This window comes from Asterias amurensis, chromosome 5 (genome assembly GCF_032118995.1).
Source record: "Asterias amurensis chromosome 5, ASM3211899v1".
Taxonomy (NCBI): Eukaryota; Metazoa; Echinodermata; class Asteroidea; order Forcipulatida; family Asteriidae; genus Asterias; species Asterias amurensis.
Genome location: NC_092652.1, coordinates 15,164,599 through 15,186,136, shown reverse-complemented (window position 1 = coordinate 15,186,136; position 21,538 = coordinate 15,164,599). Strand labels below are relative to the sequence as shown.

At 36.9% G+C, this 21,538-nt stretch overlaps 1 protein-coding gene across 2 annotated transcripts in view; it reads right to left on the bottom strand.

The window, feature by feature from the left end:
- LOC139936968 (4-hydroxy-2-methyl-3-oxo-4-farnesyl-3,4-dihydroquinoline-1-oxide ketoreductase-like) overlaps window positions 1-21,538 on the bottom strand; it is a 90,065-nt gene that overhangs the window by 49,479 nt on the left and 19,048 nt on the right. The window contains exons 5-14 of one of the 2 annotated variants that reach the window (XR_011786041.1): window positions 19,522-19,613; window positions 17,869-17,982; window positions 16,940-17,031; window positions 16,521-16,582; window positions 15,310-15,362; window positions 8,803-8,929; window positions 7,212-7,297; window positions 6,826-6,939; window positions 5,408-5,509; window positions 2,555-4,570 (exon numbers count right to left, since the gene is read on the bottom strand). Coding sequence is in view for 1 of the 2 variants with exons in the window: in XM_071931848.1 (XP_071787949.1) it covers window positions 4,508-4,570; window positions 5,408-5,509; window positions 6,826-6,939; window positions 7,212-7,297; window positions 8,803-8,929; window positions 15,310-15,362; window positions 16,521-16,582; window positions 16,940-17,031; window positions 17,869-17,982; window positions 19,522-19,613 (905 nt within the window). In the remaining variant the exon portion in view is untranslated. Of the gene's footprint in view, window positions 1-127; window positions 4,571-5,407; window positions 5,510-6,825; window positions 6,940-7,211; window positions 7,298-8,802; window positions 8,930-15,309; window positions 15,363-16,520; window positions 16,583-16,939; window positions 17,032-17,868; window positions 17,983-19,521; window positions 19,614-21,538 lie in introns of those variants that run through there. The other variant, XM_071931848.1, reaches the window with a different exon arrangement.

Sequence of the window (21,538 nt, the reverse complement as noted above, 5' to 3'; positions counted from 1 at the left end):
TTTCAAATAGGTGCAAGTTAATATTATTGTCAGGTTTCTTCTCTATCTTTGGTGGAAATGAAGGATTCAGACTGAGGGATGTTAGTGTGAAGTGACATAGGATAGGAGGATATTGAACGATTCTACGCAAAATGGCCAAGTGAGTTATGTCATGTTTACCAGGTTCACTCTGGTAAGACTACAGGCAAGGTTAAGCTGAATAGGAATGTAATGTAAGAAAAACAAAAAACAGTTTACCTTGGATCGGGTGAGTTGTTCTATGAAATGCATATAGTGTATGGTTGGTAAGATATTTTAAGAGTAGATAATAATGATCCACACAAATACATAGTTGAGTGAAGTACCAAGTGCGCACGCGCAAACTCACATACGCCAGGTCGCCCATTGTCTGTATAAGGTATGTGGATGATTACGAGGTGTCGTTAAACGACCGCGGTACCACGGGTTCGACTTTTGAAGTCCCTTCGTTCGAGCTCCTTCTCTTCTTTCCTCCATGCTCAGACCATAGAGCAGTTGCTATGTCAAATGATTCGAGGCAAGCTTTTGTATAGCAACCTCCAGATGAGCAAACCCTGGTACCATACACATCCATTCAGAATCGTGTATGGGTGTTCACCGCCTCTTACGTAACTAAGCAAAAGCTTGCCCCTAATCATGTAACATAGCAACTGTCTAAATAGTCTGAGGAATTCAAATTTACCTGGTAACTTGTGATCAAACACTACCATTGTACCAGACAACATTAAAATCTAACTTGCAAATGGCTTATTCAGGAAAGTTTGTTCCTAAAAGCACCATTTTGAATTTGGTTGTTTACTGCCAATGAACACAGTATACTGTTAACCCAAGCAGAATTGTATACAATTCCTAATCCTATTAGAACATCTCTAATTGACCCAACAACCTATTTAATTTATATAAATGTTTTCAGTTTCAACCAAAAAGCTCTTTAAGTTTCAATCAGCATTCAATCATAATAACATAAACTCATTTCAGTTTATTAGTTGAACGTTCAGTTCAAATTCAAATAATTGATACTTTAAAGCCTATATCAAGAAGTTTATCTAAAGATTAATAGAATGTGTTTTAAAATTAGTTTAAACTAGTTAGAACGCATCAACTAAACTTAATTGCATCATGACAATAATTTAAATGCAATCAAAAGAAAGGAATCACGAGTTTGGAAGAATTTTTTTAAAATGATTTGTTCGAATTTGAAAGTGAGGAAATGAAAATTAGCAAAATTTGGTTGAAATTGGCCAGCGTTTTTATTTTAATGCATTGAAAACTATATAATGTAAACTTTTTGAATATATAAACATGCTAGTTTATTTGAATGATTAACCTTGGTTACAATAACACTAGGAATGTATGAGAAGGGGAATTGTTTGTATTTATTGTGCTTTAAAGACGAGTTAAGCATGTTACATTGTCTAAACTTTTGTTACTGGTTTGCCTTGTCTTTTTGAATCCTAATTTGTCTGCAACATTTATTCTTTTCCGACTTCAATCCATTTCTAAGCTTCGATCACATTTAGACCAAATCCATCATTAGCAATTTAAGCAATGCACTTCTTAAATATGACATTTAAACTTGACGCTTTTTTTAACTGCATAATATCTTATTAAATAGTAAAATTATAATCTCATGATAATACAAAACACAATGATTCTTAAATATCTTTCCTTAGGGTAGAGGAAAATAGTGACTCTTACAGTAAGATTGAAGTTGAGGGATTTAAGACTACGCAAGTCTCCAGCATATTTGAATCTCCTGGGACCACCAAGTTCTTTCCAAACATATTGAGTTTTATGTGCGAGATTCTGTTCCTTCAAATACTTCAGTTTAACATGAAAATAATTTAACAGTAAAATTTAGCAATTGAATGATTCTAACAAATTTAATAAAGAAAACCTGAGATTAAGACTTGCCCTCTGTTACCGGTTACTTGTAGACTATTTTGCCCAACTGGTAATCAAACCCTGTGTAATGGTGACACAAATTAGAGGTTTTTGAAACATCAACTTTCCTTTTATGATTTTTATAGTTGCTTGTTTATATTTTTTATAACATTGTAAAGAAAACTGAATTTTAGTCAATAGCATCACGGGCATACATTTTTTAGACAATTTAATTTTTGTTTTTATATTGCACACAATTTTGTTTTTAACATTTCATTCACTTTCATAAAATACACATAACAGCAATGCCACCACACCTAGTTTTCTTGCAGGCATCATTTTAAAACTTTGGAATATTCCGTCACATTATCAATTTTTTAAAATATTATTTTCTCATGATTGGCAGCTTAACACACCACATATTCACTAAGCTTCTGAAGGATGTCTGCATCCATTAATTCCAAATAGCTTAATATCAGAGAAAAAAACATATTTTCAGAAGTTGCAAAGACTCATTCTTATCCAAACATTACCGTGTGTCTATAAAAAAAACTATACACTTTTGAAATGCCTGGCAAATAAAAAATACATAATTCTGGAGGAAAGGGTTTATATGTATGGATAGCTCATGGATTCAACTTTCATATGACACCAAAAAGTCTGAAAATAATGAATGCTTGGGTGATCACTGCTCACTGAAGAATAAGTAGCTGACATCTTGGAGTGAATTTTGTAAGCTTCAAAGTACTTAACTCTCACAGATTAGAAGGCTAATTACTGCGCAACAAAATTACTGCCCAACAAAATTTTCATACCCTTTTCAAAAATGAGCAGTGCTCACCCAATAATGCATTATTTTGTTTTCTTCTTTTTGGTGTCATATTAAAGTTGAGTCCATAAGCAATCCATACGTATAAACCTCTTCCCCCAGAATCATATATTTTTTATTTGGCAGCCATTTCAAAAGTGTATTTTTTTGTTAAACACCAGAAAACAGCACATTGCTTTTCATATTCTAACAAAACATAGATTAGTTTAAAATTCAGCAGGGTCTTCGTTGTCAGGCATGACAAACAAAGCATTAACAACTTTGTTTTCCTTTGCAATGTAGGGTTAGTTTGATAACTAGAAGTAGGCCTGTTTTGGGTGCGAATCATTCTGAAGATGGCTTTCAAGATGACAAAACTAAAATACTAGTCGCCAATAATGTATCAGTAATGGAAAAGCATGTTTTCATTTTGAGGAAGTCAGTCATCTCTCCATACACAGACACCAAAGAATTGGAATAAAAGCTAGTTATAACAGTTGCACATTTTCACTGTGATGAGCCTCCATTGAAATCTTGATCTTTCACCGGTCCTTGACCATTTTCAAAACTAGAAAATAAAAATCAGCAAATCTTTGCTACAATTAAAATCACCATTAGACATTAAAAAAAAAACTTACATAGATTAACTGGCTGTCAATGAATTTAACAATAAAATAACAAGAAACAATTTGCATATAATGCAAGGCATCAATCACCAGTGTAACTATATACATGTAAGCCACTTTTGTTCTGTTTAACATTCACATTACATTGAAAAAGCAAAACAACGACCCTTCATCTTTCTAAAGTCAAAGGGTTTGGTCATATACAACAGTGAGCTCTCTTATATAGGAGTCACAATTTCATAATTTCTTAGCTCATCGATAACAAAAGATCTATGAAAACAATTCTTGACAAAAGACAAGCCTTAACAATGATGTTAAGTATTGATAACATGACTCAGTTATTGACGTGTTTTCATGCCTCCACATTGCTGACAACATGGCCCAATTTCATAGAGCTGCTTAAACATAAAAAATGGCTAAGCACAGCAAGATTGTGCTTGCCAGAATAATGTACAAAATGTAACTGGTATCCTGCTTAATAGTTGTGCTTAGCAAAGAAATGCTGTTTACAATTTTGTTTGAAAAAGCAGTTCTATGAAATTGGGTCAATATCATCTTCTAATCTGATTAGATTTCCCATCATAACATCACAAGGTATTAAACTCAAACTCAAAGCCATATAAATAAATTTACTCTTTGACTACACAATGTAAAAAAAAAAACCTAAAAAATGAACATGCAATGTTTTACCCAACCCCTAAAAACAAAGGGTCAATCCAGCACAAAAACAGCCCTTTGGTCTTTCCGGAGCTGTGTATTGAGAGAAGTTGTGACATGGAGGGACCAGTTTTCTTTGGTCATGTGGTTGCTGGACGCCATGTTGTCTCCAGATGCAGCACAAACCAACAGGCAGACTAGTCTAGCACCCCGTATTCGCCCATGCATTTCTTGGGGAAGAAAATGGCTTCTAATCACAAATTGTTGCAAGTCTCCCAATATACGGCTCTTGGTCTTTTACAACAATCGCCCTACATGTATGTAGTTTGAATACATACATCACCCTGTATTCCAGCAAGTATAATAGAGATCAATGTGTATACATACATGTATATTAGCAGGAATTATCATAACCACATAGCACCCCCTGGCTCCTTGCCTCATCCTCCAAGCAGATACCACTGATATTACCTTAGAGATGGTGCCAGTGATTTAGGAAACAATACCACTGATATTACCTTAAAGATGGTGCCAGAGATTTAGGAAACAGACCCATGCTTACATAGTCATCCAGCATCTGTAGCAGAAATAATAAAAGAAACATTGACAGCCTTGAATGGTACAACAGGTCACTCACAATATTGTTTGTATTCAGGATCTGAGCCATTGCATGGTGAGGTATCTATGAACATTTGGTTTGAAGTGTATGGAGAATTTTCTCAAGACAAGAAAGATGAGTTACAGGTGAGGTTAGATCATTCTGTCAGCCTGGCTGGCATAGGCTCAGCAAGTGAGCATTTACTCTGTAGAACTTGTATTGCTTTATTTTCTATTACTGCGAAGTAGATTTATTTGCATAGTGAATCGAGGGGACTTCTCATTAAGAACTTCCAGTTCGCATTGGAGTAAAACTTAACCAAGAACATAGGTAACATTCCAATGGGTAAATCTGACCATGGTTCGCACTTGAATTATTTGACATGGTACTCAAACTGAGACAATAGTTAAACAAACTGACAAAATGAGGGTATCACGCCAGTGACCTTAAACCAGATGTGACAAAATACATGACCTTGCCTGTAAAAAATGGTTGAAGAAAAGCACAGCAATAAGTAAGAAAATAACGCAAGCAAAGGGACACAATTTCTGAGTTGAACATCACCAGTGTATATGCATTGTCGTAGTTCACTTCCGAGTGCATGTGATCATGACTTGCAGCGAACCAGACGTTCAATTTTACTGACCGGTTTTACCAGGACGATGCATCGGCACTGGACTTTTTAGTTTAGTTAGTTTGACGAGGTTAGTTTACTTGGGAAGAAGCTGGCCAGTTAAACTACCAATTTGATTCGTAACCATAGGAACACAGTCTGAACAATAACCATCTTGTGATAGTCTCGAGTCTAACACCTACCTGTCTTAATAATTCCTCAGTGAGTTGTGGTTTGGTCAATTGGAAGCCAGTGGTCTCTAGTTTCTGTCCGTCCATGTACAAATGTTTGTTGTACAACAGCTCCTGGTCAAATCAGAGCAAATCAATACAGTGTTTATGTGTCATCAACAATTTAGAGCTCAAGATAAACTTTTACCATAAAAAGTAACTTCTAGACTACTACTACTACAGAATATATGATTTGAGGCTTTGCATGGTGAGGTTTGCAGTAACACTATATGTGGGTCTACTTGCCAGGTAGAATTTGTTCTTTTGAGAACTGTCTTGCTATATATTCTACTACTGCAGAGTAGATTGTTCGGATTTTCCGTCAAACTTCTGACGATGACTTGAGTATGCTAGTCGAAACGTTGAGACCATTTAAGAACTCACTCTGCGGTAGTGCAGGTAATAACGATCCTTTAAGCTAAAGTAGTACATGTAGTCCCGGCTGATTTTCAACCTTCCACCCATGTATTATAAATTTTTTAAAAGGACAGTTCTTTTCAGAAAAAAATCTACCTCGCAAGTAGATATACACACGGTGTTACCGCAAACCAAATATATATTACTTCAGAATAGTCTTCACACTTGTTCAGTCTCCAATTGTTATAGATTTGGCAAGTCATTTAATGATTGTGATGGAATGGTCTCGGACAGCTAGTAGAGCCTATCACTGTTAGGTAGATCAGAATCATAACATTGTAAATACATTTAGATATCAGTCACTTTTTTATGGTAATGACCCAACATTTTAAGACTACAAGGGTCTTTGGGGTATTTATAGCACATGCCCTTTTAGTTGGTGAGCTAAATTTCATGGCTCTGCTAACCCTCCAGAAATCTGCAATAATCGCTATCATTCTCCTCTTCTGTTCTGTGCTAGATGTGTAAGCAAAGAATGCCTAGTAACGTGCTAACAAGCTAATTCCTTGCTAACTTAACGTAAGTGTGGAATTCCCTGCATCTGTAAGCAAAATCAGAGCCAAGCAATTGGGCCCTGTTAGCAGCAGATGATTCTATTTTCTCATTTCTGGGGTGTCGTGGCTGAGCGGATAAGAGAACCAAATTCAAGCTCTGGCATTTCTGTTTAGGCGAGTGTGGGTTCAAACCCCGGTCGTGACACTTGTGTCCTTGAGCAAGAAGCTTTACTATAATTGCTTCTCTCCACCCAGGGGTAAATGGGCAACTGTGAGGGCAGAGATGGTTCTTGTGTTTGATTTTAATAGCTTAAGTGCGCTAGATATTTGGCAGCACAGGCTGCACACTCCCCAGGGAGCTGAGATGGTTTAAGGAATGAAATATCCCAGTGATCAGGGTAATAATGTTGGAAGCGCTTTGAGAAATGGTGTATATAAAGCATTATATTAAAACCAAATATTTATTATTATTGTACATACCTGGTGCAGATAGGGACTCAATGGGGTATACTGCAAACCATCACGATTACACGCTTCAGTCCATGGCTCAAAATGTTTGTCATTTGAATCGTCTACAATCTCAGCCATATTCAGCTGTTACAATCAAAACAAATAGAGACAAGTTGAGTCTAAATATGGGCATCTAGTTCGGAAAGCTTTGAATTATCTATATCTACATTTTGATAAAATCATAGCTTCCGGGATGTGGTTCTCCTTGTGTATGTAGCAGAGTTCTTGTCTTTGCGCCAGGAGTGTCATCATTGACAGACATGGCGCACAAGAAATTATATAAGATATATTTCAGATGTTCCTAGGATAAAGAGCTGTAACCAGACATCATGCCATGCAATATTCTGTTAACTTACCCGTGCAAAGTTGGAGATGACTGTTCCAAAATAGTCATGTTTGATGTCAAATATTCTGCAAACCAATTCAGCCATGGAGCCTTGAGCTGTTAGGAACAACGTGAAATGAATAATACTTCATTGATGTTTACTCAAAGGTTATTCTTATGATGCGTCTTAAAAGGCACTGGACACTATTGGTCATTACTCAAAATAGTTGTTAGTATAAAAACTTACTTGGTAACGAGTAATGGAGAGCTGTTGATAGTATAAAACATTGTGAGAAATGGTGCCCTCTGAAGTATAATAGTTTTTGAGGAAGAGGTAATTTCTTACTCAAATATCAAAAGACTTCAGCTGAAGCTTTTTATTATGCATCTGAAAAAACGCAAAGCTGTGCCACAAGGGTGTTATTTTCTTCCATTATTCTCTTGCAACTTCGATGACCAATTGAGCTCAAATTTTCACAGGTTTGATTTTTTATGCATCCATATGTTGGGATACACCTAGTGAAAATACTGGTCTTTGGCAATTACCACAGGTATCCAGTGCCTTTAACTGGTTAATATCGGATGACGAGTTTAAATGCAAAATATTAACGACCAGAAAAAACTGACTGGGTAAATTTTGTAAATGAACTCTGGGTTAATTTTGGGGGTTGAACAAAGAATTGACTGGTAGATTCTTATTTCAACTCCAAAAAAATTATTTTTAAAAATTTACCCAGTCAGTTTCCCTTGTGGTTTATATTGATATCTGAAACAAAAAGTCACATCCCCTTAAGGTGATCCGCTGGCTGCCGCTTCCCAGGTTGTATCGTAATTTGGGTGTGATCCCTGGCTACACGGCAGTTAACGGTTGTGTGGCTTCTGACTGGCATCCACGAACAAAAATATAGACAAAATAGGGACACCGCCAATATAGGGCTAGATAGCTCAGTTGGTAGAGCGCCAGCACGTTAATCCAGAGGTAATTGGTTCGAACCCTATTCCAGTCAATTCTTTGTTGAACCCCCAAAAGAAATTTAAAGTTATATACATGAGATGCCGTGGACACACCAAAACAATGTTTTTTTTGGAAAAAGATCAACAGCAGTGCCATGTCAACATGCAACAGACATTCTATTGTGTAATGTGCACAGTGCTACGTACATGCTTGGTTCTCCCCGTACAAACAAGGACAAAGGATATACTGCAATTTGGGCTCAAAATCTCCCTTTTTGCAGGATTTATTGTGTAATCCCAGACCTTCAATTTTTTTACATTGTAATTGTTAAGTTCGGGATTCCATCATGTACCATGGCCAAATATCGACCATGGCTTTTGGGCAAATGGTTTGGTCAATTCAAAGTGCCACAAGTTTTCTAGGAATTCCTTGTGCACTTTGAGAGATATAATATGAAGTTTTCTGTATTTACTTGGTTTAGTCATGGTTCCATTGTGATAACAATATCCTCAACAAATAGTAATATTTATAAATCAGAAATTCAAAATATTTATTCCCATGGTTAAAAACTAGATCGGGGGAACAAATATACTCTTCCCAATTCCAAAGTTGGTTCTACCAACACTTTCAGTGGATAATGAAATCTGACAAGAAGAATATGACTTACTTGTATCTGACTTGTCTACAATATTGTAGACATGACCCTGTTGACCATATTGTATTAAGTGCCACACTGCCAAGCATAAATCTTCAACATGTATAGTGTTCATCTTCAACTCTGGAGTCCATAATAACTACAGAAGAATCAAAGAAGATTATTAGTTAGGTTCAGCCCAGTTTACACAAGATTATTACAACACATCACATCTCTGAATAGCAAAGCTTCACAAATTAATAAAATATCACACAAACTTTTCATTTCTTTATTCCAGAAACTTTTTTGGTGCTTTAGTATGTCTCAGGTCTGATACTTCATGGAGGCAACAAAGACGATTGCCTCCTACCCCCTGGCCTTTGCCTTAGCGCCCTTGAAATGCTAAAGTAGACATTTACAATTTCCTCATAGAGTGCCCTTTACCAAGCAGAAAATGCCTTGGTGCTCATGCCCTTTCAAAGACAAAGCATACGGGTCTGATGTCTTTTCCACCATGCATTGGTAAATAAATGTAGATTGAAATTCAAGGTTTGACCATGTTTTTCTTTGGAATTTGCATAGTTGTACCACCGGGCTAGTGCAGGGGCGGACAACTGCACCCCAAATTAGGGGCTTCGTCCTTCGGATGGGTCGTAAAGCCAGTGGTCCCATGTGTTGTGTAACGCATGTAAAAAGAACCCAGAATAAGTACACTTATCGAAAAGAGAAGGGGTTCGCCCCGGTGTTTCTAGCTTAGGCTGCTGTATGCACCGTAGCACCTTGTAAACCCTTGCATAGTGCTACATATGTAACAGGTTTGAGTGCGGCTAGCGCACTCTGTGCTGAAACATAATAAATTTTACAAGGGACACGCTGTTTTAGTGGTGTTGTAAAATATAAAGAAAGGTTTATTCAAATCCCGACTACTATAAGGGAGAGGCGACTTTAAAACGCTGTATTTAAACAATGTGAATGAGATACTAATAAAATCTCAGAAACAAAAAGAGAGAAGTAAACCCGGCGGGTCTCGACAATATTATAAATGCAACGAAAATAACAATGAAACTTTATACAATGGAAATATAAAACAAAAATAAATGAATGGCCTATCTGTTGGTGGTGGACTGGGAAGGACGATAACTTGAATTGAAGATTCCGGTGTAACAATGTAAAAGTTCTTCCAGCAAAGTTGAAGATATTGGGCTGTGAAGATGATGACAAACTTGGAGATGGGGACTTCAGAAACAGGTCCTTGTCCTTGATCAGGGGACAGGATTCTTGTTTCTGGTACGACTGGTTATGACGAAAATGCAGTGAAGATAAATAGGCTACAGTTGATGACACGCTGTCCTGCTGGCTCTCTTGATTTGGATTCGGCCTAGAGCAGGACAGGGGATGAATATACAATTATTGTGGTAATAAAGCTGGGCTGGCGCAATCCAACGTAGATGTCCGACAGAGGCAAAGTGTAATTATTGAAGAACTTGGAGGGTTAATTCTAACACTATCCGTCCTCTGTCGGTGTCCAGTGGCCAAGTTTAAAATTAATACTATGCCATTCACAAATATAAACTACACTAAAATTAAATACCTAATAATGAATCTTATAATCCTTTAACAGAAATCACTAATCTTGAAAGTAAATTAAGTGTGAAACAATAACAGCTGTGTGGGACTGTTACACTAGCCAGTGCAGTATGGGTGCTAAAAGGTCACACTATTCCCCAGACCAGTGCATGCCTGAGGCAAAATGATGGACAGGGTATTTAAAAGCCAATTAAGGGAAACTACACCCCTTGCATAGTGTGTGGTATAAGACATTTCATGGAACAATGACTCATTGGTGCCATGAAACCAGGATGTTTACAATAAACAATGAAAAACCATGGGAATTGGTTTTGACTACAATGAATTATATACAATGATAAACTTAAAAGAAGTAAAAATAAAAGTAAATGCAAAACATTAAAAACCAAACGAGAAGTTAAAAACCAAAGATATATGTATGAAACCATAGAGCAAAACTATGATAAAAATGATTACTGACTGAACAGTATAGTTTCAGTAAATAAAAGAAAGATAGATGCATAAAACTAAAACCAAAGAAACTTCAAAACTGAAACTAGTCTTTGTCTGTTGCCAAACTCATATCAAAAAGGTCTATTAGAAATAAGTTGTTTTAATAATCAACAGGTGTAATCAAATAAATCAACCACTGAATAAAACAGACTCTAGTTAAAGTATCTGGTCTTGAACAAAGTAGACAATGAAATTAAACCATGAAACAAATAAGTACTGAATAATGCAGAAACTTAACCAACATTAAATAAATCAAGTTCAAAGCAAAATAATGCTGAGACAAAATGTAATCTGGCAATTCACATTTTGTAAGCATCAAAAATTCAAAAGAGCATGGAAAACAACAAGTCAACAATTATCAATTCAAAATTAGAGCTTGTAAAAAGGAACTTCTTTTCTAGAACTTCAATCATCAAAATCTGAAACACTATCCTTACACAATAGAAAGTAGCAGTGATTGTTAAAACTAAATGTTAAGCGACACGCCGATCTTTACTTTAACTTTTAAACCTAACTAGATTCACAAGAAAGATAAAAGTAAAATCAAACTCACCTAGAGCAGGACAGGGGATGAATATACAATTATTGTGGTAATAAAGCTGGGCTGGCGCAATCCAACGTAGATGTCCGACAGAGGCAAAGTGTAATTATTGAAGAACTTGGAGGGTTAATTCTAACACTATCCGTCCTCTGTCGGTGTCCAGTGGCCAAGTGTCAAACCACTTTCTTGGGTTTGGTCACTGACCCCTAGACATCCCTTCCTCAATAGCCCTGATTGGTTGCAAATCCTGCTACCAATCACCCACTCATCACACACCACCAGGCAACCACCCACCCCTAGACTCGCCCTAGTCCGAGCAGGACATAGGTAAACTAGGGGTAACAAAAAAAAGGGGGCTGCAATTTCATCCCATTACACGCGCGCCTGCTTTGTGAATGTCGTCCCGACATAAGTCTAAACAATCGCTACGCATGTCCATTCGCGCAAGTAAAATGCCAAGAAAACAACAAAGAAAGAAATAAAAAATTGCTCTATTTTGCACTAATAATGCCTAACATTGCAGCAATGCACGCATCCTTAGTTCGAACATGCCAATCTGGGAAAGGTTGTGCTTACCTGCGCCCACAAAGTGAGTAGGGCCAGGAAAAAAGTTGAGCCCCTTCTTGACCAAAGGAAGGTCAATCCAACTACAAACATCATACAGTAGGAGCTGGAGATGGTGCTCAAAACTATCCATCTTGCATGTCATTGAGCGGGTACTCATCGCTATCTGCATGTTCTTACTGTTCGCAGCATCACTAAGCAGAAATTTATCTTTGAAAGGCCAAGTGTGGTCAAAGTACCAACCAGGTGTCTTGGAAGACAACGCTTTGAAACGAGTTGGCTTGTCAGACGGCTGGACCATCAGTTGGGGGAGATGGAACAGAGATTGATGCATCTTTGGTGCTGCAGTAGGCTGTAATTGCTCTGGCTGCTGCGCTGCAAAAAATGCTTGCGGTTTAGGAGACATTGCAGGGGGAGATTGTGGGGTTTGGGAGAAAGGAATGGAAGGAGATGGTTGAGGGATGAGAGGAATTTGTTTGAGGAATGGTGTTGGGGGAAGGATAATAGGAATAGCGGAAGTTGTCTGAAGGACATCAGTAGGAGAGGGGAGTAGGGTAGCCATTGGACTAGGGTTAGTCCCAGGAGGTGGAGGTTGAAGAAGTGATGGCAGTACCCGTGGATGGCCATCGAGGAATGGTACATCATCTAAAGTGCGGACAGCGCGTGCTGCAGTATTCGAAAAGCGGTAATGGCAATACAAGTAGTTGCCATAGCTTCTCGAGAACTGCAGCTCACTCAAATGTTGGACCACGCCCGCTCCAGACAAAAAATGCTGTACCTGCTCTTTGGTGGCATGCAGAGGTATATTGGTCACTAGGACCGCATAATACTCGACCAGCTTAGCAGAGGACATTATGATGTCCACTACCGAACATTATATCAAGTACATTGTAAATAGCAATCAATAATCATTACTGCCTCAAAAAGATAATCCTGTACAACAAAGTGCACACAAAAGCAATAAACACAAATCAAGTGAAAAAAATCATTGGGCCCCAATTATGTAACAGGTTTGAGTGCGGCTAGCGCACTCTGTGCTGAAACATAATAAATTTTACAAGGGACACGCTGTTTTAGTGGTGTTGTAAAATATAAAGAAAGGTTTATTCAAATCCCGACTACTATAAGGGAGAGGCGACTTTAAAACGCTGTATTTAAACAATGTGAATGAGATACTAATAAAATCTCAGAAACAAAAAGAGAGAAGTAAACCCGGCGGGTCTCGACAATATTATAAATGCAACGAAAATAACAATGAAACTTTATACAATGGAAATATAAAACAAAAATAAATGAATGGCCTATCTGTTGGTGGTGGACTGGGAAGGACGATAACTTGAATAGAAGATTCCGGTGTAACAATGTAAAAGTTCTTCCAGCAAAGTTGAAGATATTGGGCTGTGAAGATGATGACAAACTTGGAGATGGGGACTTCAGAAACAGGTCCTTGTCCTTGATCAGGGGACAGGATTCCTGTTTCTGGTACGACTGGTTATGACGAAAATGCAGTGAAGATAAATAGGCTACAGTTGATGACACGCTGTCCTGCTGGCTCTCTTGATTTGGATTCGGCCTAGAGCAGGACAGGGGATGAATATACAATTATTGTGGTAATAAAGCTGGGCTGGCGCAATCCAACGTAGATGTCCGACAGAGGCAAAGTGTAATTATTGAAGAACTTGGAGGGTTAATTCTAACACTATCCGTCCTCTGTCGGTGTCCAGTGGCCAAGTTTAAAATTAATACTATGCCATTCACAAATATAAACTACACTAAAATTAAATACCTAATAATGAATCTTATAATCCTTTAACAGAAATCACTAATCTTGAAAGTAAATTAAGTGTGAAACAATAACAGCTGTGTGGGACTGTTACACTAGCCAGTGCAGTATGGGTGCTAAAAGGTCACACTATTCCCCAGACCAGTGCATGCCTGAGGCAAAATGATGGACAGGGTATTTAAAAGCCAATTAAGGGAAACTACACCCCTTGCATAGTGTGTGGTATAAGACATTTCATGGAACAATGACTCATTGGTGCCATGAAACCAGGATGTTTACAATAAACAATGAAAAACCATGGGAATTGGTTTTGACTACAATGAATTATATACAATGATAAACTTAAAAGAAGTAAAAATAAAAGTAAATGCAAAACATTAAAAACCAAACGAGAAGTTAAAAACCAAAGATATATGTATGAAACCATAGAGCAAAACTATGATAAAAATGATTACTGACTGAACAGTATAGTTTCAGTAAATAAAAGAAAGATAGATGCATAAAACTAAAACCAAAGAAACTTCAAAACTGAAACTAGTCTTTGTCTGTTGCCAAACTCATATCAAAAAGGTCTATTAGAAATAAGTTGTTTTAATAATCAACAGGTGTAATCAAATAAATCAACCACTGAATAAAACAGACTCTAGTTAAAGTATCTGGTCTTGAACAAAGTAGACAATGAAATTAAACCATGAAACAAATAAGTACTGAATAATGCAGAAACTTAACCAACATTAAATAAATCAAGTTCAAAGCAAAATAATGCTGAGACAAAATGTAATCTGGCAATTCACATTTTTTAAGCATCAAAAATTCAAAAGAGCATGGAAAACAACAAGTCAACAATTATCAATTCAAAATTAGAGCTTGTAAAAAGGAACTTCTTTTCTAGAACTTCAATCATCAAAATCTGAAACACTATCCTTACACAATAGAAAGTAGCAGTGATTGTTAAAACTAAATGTTAAGCGACACGCCGATCTTTACTTTAACTTTTAAACCTAACTAGATTCACAAGAAAGATAAAAGTAAAATCAAACTCACCTAGAGCAGGACAGGGGATGAATATACAATTATTGTGGTAATAAAGCTGGGCTGGCGCAATCCAACGTAGATGTCCGACAGAGGCAAAGTGTAATTATTGAAGAACTTGGAGGGTTAATTCTAACACTATCCGTCCTCTGTCGGTGTCCAGTGGCCAAGTGTCAAACCACTTTCTTGGGTTTGGTCACTGACCCCTAGACATCCCTTCCTCAATAGCCCTGATTGGTTGCAAATCCTGCTACCAATCACCCACTCATCACACACCACCAGGCAACCACCCACCCCTAGACTCGCCCTAGTCCGAGCAGGACATAGGTAAACTAGGGGTAACAAAAAAAAGGGGGCTGCAATTTCATCCCATTACACATACTTGGGTCTCAGAATCACTTCAATAACCTATCTCTCTGAAAGTTTGTATATACTCAGCGCCTATATAAGACTTTGATATTATTATTATTATACCCAGGCAGAGGGAAATATTGCAAATTTTAAAATCTAAAATACCGCAGTAATTGGTTGTTGATATTACCTTCATCTTTTCCTGAAGCTGTCTGTAGACTGCTGCTGTGATAAGTCTTGGCACTGTAAATAGACACCACATTAACAACCTATCAATGAGATCTAGACAATGTGCACTACCCATAAACAATACACATTGCTTCCTTATAAGAACTCTTTAGCTATGTAGCTCCCATTGCACTTTTACTTCTGCTGCCACGCAGAAAGTTACCAGGACTGGCTTTGGTATAATTCTTGAGTGCGTCTCTACCTAAACTTATATCCTCCGACGTTTGTATTGTGCTTACAGCATGGTAACGGTAAGTTTACAGAGTGGAGCTGTTCCTGTTTTAGCAGCCTGACAATGGGTCATGAAATGCGCCATTGGCTCTGTGATGTTTTGTGGTGTGATGTTTTTGCGGTATGGTGTGACGGCAAAAGGTAATTAGCTGTAACAGGTCGTTAGTTGTAATGTTCTGTTCACCTTTGATTGTCCCCAGTTTGCAAACATATCCCCTACAACTCACACTTTTAATCACGCAATCCTCAAAATGGCTCCTTGGTAATCAACACAATAATCTTTTGTTTTCATCTCAAAGCGCATAGAGACTTTTCTGTGTTTGTGATTTGCGCCATACAAGAATAGTTCATTGTAATCATCTGATCACAAAGCACAAAATAATCAGTCAACAAATAATTAAATAAATCACCATTTGGGTTTGAATCGTTTTTATTTCATACTCGTCATTATCAGTCAACAGGTAGTTAGATAATTTGCACGGCGCCTCAATCGATGCTAAACTTCAATTGACTCAAGTCTAGTGACAATGAGCCATAACTTAATTTTAGCGGTGTGACCCTGTAGAACAATGCAGAAATCAAGAAACGATGCAGAAGTCCTGAATGTACGAAGTGTCTTGTGAGAAGGTACGAAGTGTCCAAAGTACGAAGGGTCCAAGCCACTTCGTACATGTACCTTGCAAAAGGTACCAGTGTCCAAGGTACGAAGTGGCAAAGGTACGAAGTGTCCTGACACCTTTTGTTATAATGAGTTTAAATTTCATTTAAACTTTTAAAATTAACTCACAATCTAAAGGGTATACTGTCAGTAAAATTCCCATAAATAAAACTAATGAACTTGCATTTGTACTGCTAATTATGGTTTGACTTTGAAATTGATCCAATTTTGTTTTAATGGATTGCCAGTGAAACAAAAAGACATTGAATATTAAACAAACTTACTGACTCCAGTCCGATCACCGATGCCATACACAATAGCTGGTCTTATAATCATGTAATTCAATCTGTATGCAAAAAAGTAGATAGGAAAGGAATGTTTTGTTGTTATATCTGTAATGAATAGAATGTTCTGCTTGCTTAGAATTTGTGTAACTAGAAATAGCATTTGGATGTCCAAGAGCCACCTGGGTCACAAATAGATAGTTTGAGCCAATAAATAAATGAATTCTATAAATGAATGAATTACTTTAGAAAGAATGTCAAAAATATTTAAAGTTAGTGCGGAAATTGTTAATGATTTATTCAATCTGAATAGGAAACAACCAAAAGGTTGCCAACATTCAAACATTCAACAAAGTGTTTACAGAGTAAAAAAAAGACAAGACAAAGCACTGCATTGACCATTGACTAGAAACACTTACCCTTCAATACGAGGCAGTTCTTCTTCTATTTGCAATTTGTATTTAGCTATACCAGTCCAGGGTGATGTTTTGGAATCTTCATGACTCGCTTTCTAAATAACAACATATACACATTACATTATTATTATTAGTAACTTCTTACAGGTTAACTTTGAATTATGGAGTCTGAATTGTTTTGCCCTAGAAACGGACCCTCATATCTAGGATTCTGTGTTTTTGTACAGCACAGAGGAAGATAATGTATCGAGTGCTTTTTCAGTCCTCATGAAAAGAAATCCACAAGCAGCACAGGTGGGCTTTGAACTCCGGCTGAGCGCTGCACTTCTGGGCAAAATTTTAATTATAGCACATAAAGAACACAAAGTAGCTAAGAACAGAAAAAAACGTTTACCAGAATAAAGTTACCAGGTAAACTACAATGTCACATGTACAATTTGTAACTGGTATCCTGCTTATTGCTCGTTAGCAGAAAATTGTTAGCAAATATTTTCTGCTTATAAGCATTATTTTGGTTGAACCCTACATCGATCATGCATAAAACATTTGCTAACCACTGTACTTTCAATGCTTTAGCAGCCATAGTAAATAGAAATGTCAATGTTCCAATGTTTTAATGGTAAGAAACTTTTGCTTTTGCAGATCAACAAAATTAGTAACAGTTAAAAATACAATCACTACTACAATGATAAGACATAACCTTGCCACTTAACAAAGAAGTGTCCCTACACGCTTCCTTTTTAGGGGCCGCCTCCTTTCTCTTTTTCTTCAGACAGAAAAATAAATTTTGAAGAAAAAAAGCCAAGCCTGTTGTCTTATACAATGTGTCAGGAGGCCATTTTATTGGGAAAAAAGGAAAAAAGGCCCTCCTCCTTCTTTTCCAAAAGGCACGATGCTAAACAACACTTGTATTGCCTTACAGTCTGACCCACCTTATCAGCTGTGTACACCTGACCTGTAGATACCTCTATGTATTTCTTAGCATTTCTTCTTGCAGCTTCCTTTGCACAGTGGAGGCTCAGAGTAAGTACTCCTTCTTTATACACCTGTTCAGAAAACATCAATAAATCTCAGACCATTTCACTTTCTGGGTGAGAGGGGGGGGGGGGGCTTTGTATTACAAGGCAACAAATGCTATATCAATTCAACCCTTGACATTCTGGAAACAGTGAGTCTGGAAAAGTGCTGGTATTTTGAGTAGGCCCTACTACCAAAACTCAATGTTTTGATTGTCTAGTTGGATTATATAAACAGCAAGCTGATTGGCTGACTGGATCATATAAACAGCAAGCTGATTGGCTGGCTGGGATTTATAAAAAGCAAGCTGATTGGCTGGCCGAGTAACACCTGGGGCCAATTTCACTAACGCATTCTGATCCTCGCAAATGCCAAAACCGATCGGGTTTTCCTGGTGCAGAACTGTCAGTTGATATATAAATAACATCGAAATAATAGCTTGATTAGTTGTTTTCAAGCTGTTGTTTATACAAAAACACCAAAATGAACTCAAACGTAACCATGATCGTGGCTGTGCACAAAGAAGTTCACTGATATTCAGCAAAAGTGACAGAATTTGCCACACAGCTATTATAGCTCTATGCATGAATAAAGCACACTGTCTGCATAATGCAGCCACCATATGGCAAACCAGTACAAGAACTCTTTGTGTACTCATGGATTGTGCAGTAATAGAGGATCCATGTGTGCATAAGATGTCTGTACCATGTGCCCAGGCAGCCTTACATTTAAAGCAAATCGAACAAAGGAAGGTTAGGATCAATTCTGTACCAATAAAGTCAACAAATCTTTGAACTGCCTGAATAGTGAGATTTTTTTTAATTTTAGGAAGCATTCATTCAAAGCAAGAAGTTAAATGCTGGCATGCTACTAAAAATCTGAGTTTTAAACGTACATCCTGTACACACATACTTCATCAGGTACATATTTTGTTTCGCCTCGTGAGACGAGGCATGGGAACCCAAAGACCCAATCCCTCGAAACAAAATGTTCCACCATCTTTACACCAATAAAGAACCAATTAAGTACATTTCTTCACTTTTTCAATAATACTTTAGAGTGTGGAGCTTAACTATGGTACAGCCATCCATGATCTCCACCAATTTATTACCACATGAGAATACTAGTATATCTTTTACAAACCCAGCTTTAGCTTGGGCTTAAGCTCAGTCTGCTTATTGTTTGAAGCTTTAATTGCACCGATAGTGAACCTTTTCAAAATATCCGACAGACACAATAAGCAGGAACCTAAGCTGGTACTGGTGCCAAACGGGTCAATGCGTAGTTTCAAAGTATGACTTTGTATATAGGGCCCAGTTTCATAAAGCCTGTTGTAAGCACAAAAAATAACTAAGCACAGAAAAGTGGTGAGTAACAGATAAAGGTTACCAGCCACATTTACATCAGGCTTACATTGTTGCAACTGGTGCTCCACCAATTTTTTGTTTAGCAACAAAATCTAAGCAGAATTTTCTGCTTAGCAGCTTTATACAATTAGAGCCTGGTCAAATGACCAAGATGGCCACACCCTAAAGGTCATTATGATGTGATTAACTCCTCAATCTGACCTCATCTGTGCATCCATACTTGGTCTGAGCAGCGAGGTTGACAACAACATCGAAGGAACTTCCATTATCATCAAACACTTTAGATACAGAACCTGAAACAAACAAACAAACAAACAAACAAACAAACAAACATTGGTTCATAATATTAATCTAGTGTATTCAAGTGAACAAAGATCTTCATCTTACCGTATGTTGGCCATCATGCAGTACCATGGCCAATGCTTTGATTTCACTTAGGGTCAAGTAAAAAGTGCATTCACATCTGTTCGGATGTAGTTGTACACCATTCTAAGAACTTGCCTAAATGTGTAGCAAATCTTTGTTATATCTTATATGACAAACAAACTAAAATCTCCTAAAAAGAGAATGCATCACCACTAATGACTACTCCATTTTGTTGTGATGAATTCATTGTCTGGCAAGATTCACCTTAAAGATACTTGGTAATTGTCAAATAATATTTGAAAGATCGAATTTCAGAATACATTATGACCAATGTGCTGTTTCAAAACAAAACACGAGTATGAACTTTCAGATGTGCCATTCCAGACATTGTACAAAATACATGTACATGTAGGATGCAACAAATGTTTGTGTACAACTGAAGGGTTTCCAAAAAAAACAAAAAAAAACATTCACAAATTTTCCATGCAATACCTTTAATAAAAAGGTTTTATGAAACTAACATTTTTGTAACAATTTTGGGATAAAATTTGCTAAAATCAGACCTAGCATCTTAAGCTTTTGTTTATTAATTCACAGTGCACGTCATGTATCAATTATTGTGGAGGATTAGTCATGTTTAATATGACTCATGTTTTACTAGAGTTGCAAGTCTAATAGTTACTCTCCCATTACAAATACATCAACTACACTGTAAATTAGCATCTACATGTACAACTTAAAGATGCTATGTCAGATTTTTTGCCCCAAACATTAAAAAATATATTTTTTGGAGTAAATGGTGTTTCAAAGAGTATCACCTGCTCTAACGAAAAAAAGTTAAAGTTTTACTTTTAATGGTCAGGAACCATTAAAAAAATTCAAACGTTTCTTATAAAACACATAAGAACTGGTCACGTGATATATTGTCGAGATCCCGACAAAAACTACTTAATTTGAGCACTTTATTTCACTGCTACTAATAATTGGCGGACTTTTTCAATTGAAAGCTTGTAACTTTCTCAAAATACCCAGATTGAATTTTAAATAAAAAAATTGGGTCAAATCGGCCAAAAATCTGACATAGCATCTTTAATTTGCTGCTCATGGGACATTACACATTGGAAACTTCCACACCTCAAATGCAAACACTTGAACCAAAACTCCCTGGGTAAATTAATAACTTACCAACAGGTACCAAGTTGACACCAACTGCACTTTGGATATTAGTTTTGAAATCTAGCTGTTAGTAATATTGCATGTTTTGCATAAAGACTGGTGCACACTATTGGTAATTACTCAAAATCATTATCATAAAACTCTTCTTGATTACGGGTAATGGGGGGCTGTCGATGGTATGAACAATTGTTCCGCTCCCTCTGAAGTGACGTAGTTTTTGAGAATGAAGTAATTTTCCACGAATTTCGAGACCTCAGATTTAAAATTAGAGGTCTCGAAATCAAGCCTCTTAAAGCACACAACTTCGTGTGACCATGGTGTGACAAGGGTGTTTTTTTCTTTCATTAATACCTCGCAACTTCGACGACAGATATAGACCAAATTTTCACAGGTTTGTTATTTTAAAGCCACCTGGAAATAGAATTTTTATTTTTTCAAACATAAGAGTATATGTTTAGTAACAATAAAACAATTTTTTTAGTAATTGTTTGTCACGATTTATATGTCGAAAAAATAGTTAAAGTTGTTTGGGGGTTGACTCCGCCTACCCCTTTTGTGACGTCAATCGAGGCAGACTTTGCCTTGATGCGTATAGTAAACACACATGCAAAGTACATGCAAGTCCAAGTAATTGAGTTTGTACGTTTCAAAAAAGTTGTTTTCTTGCATTTGTATT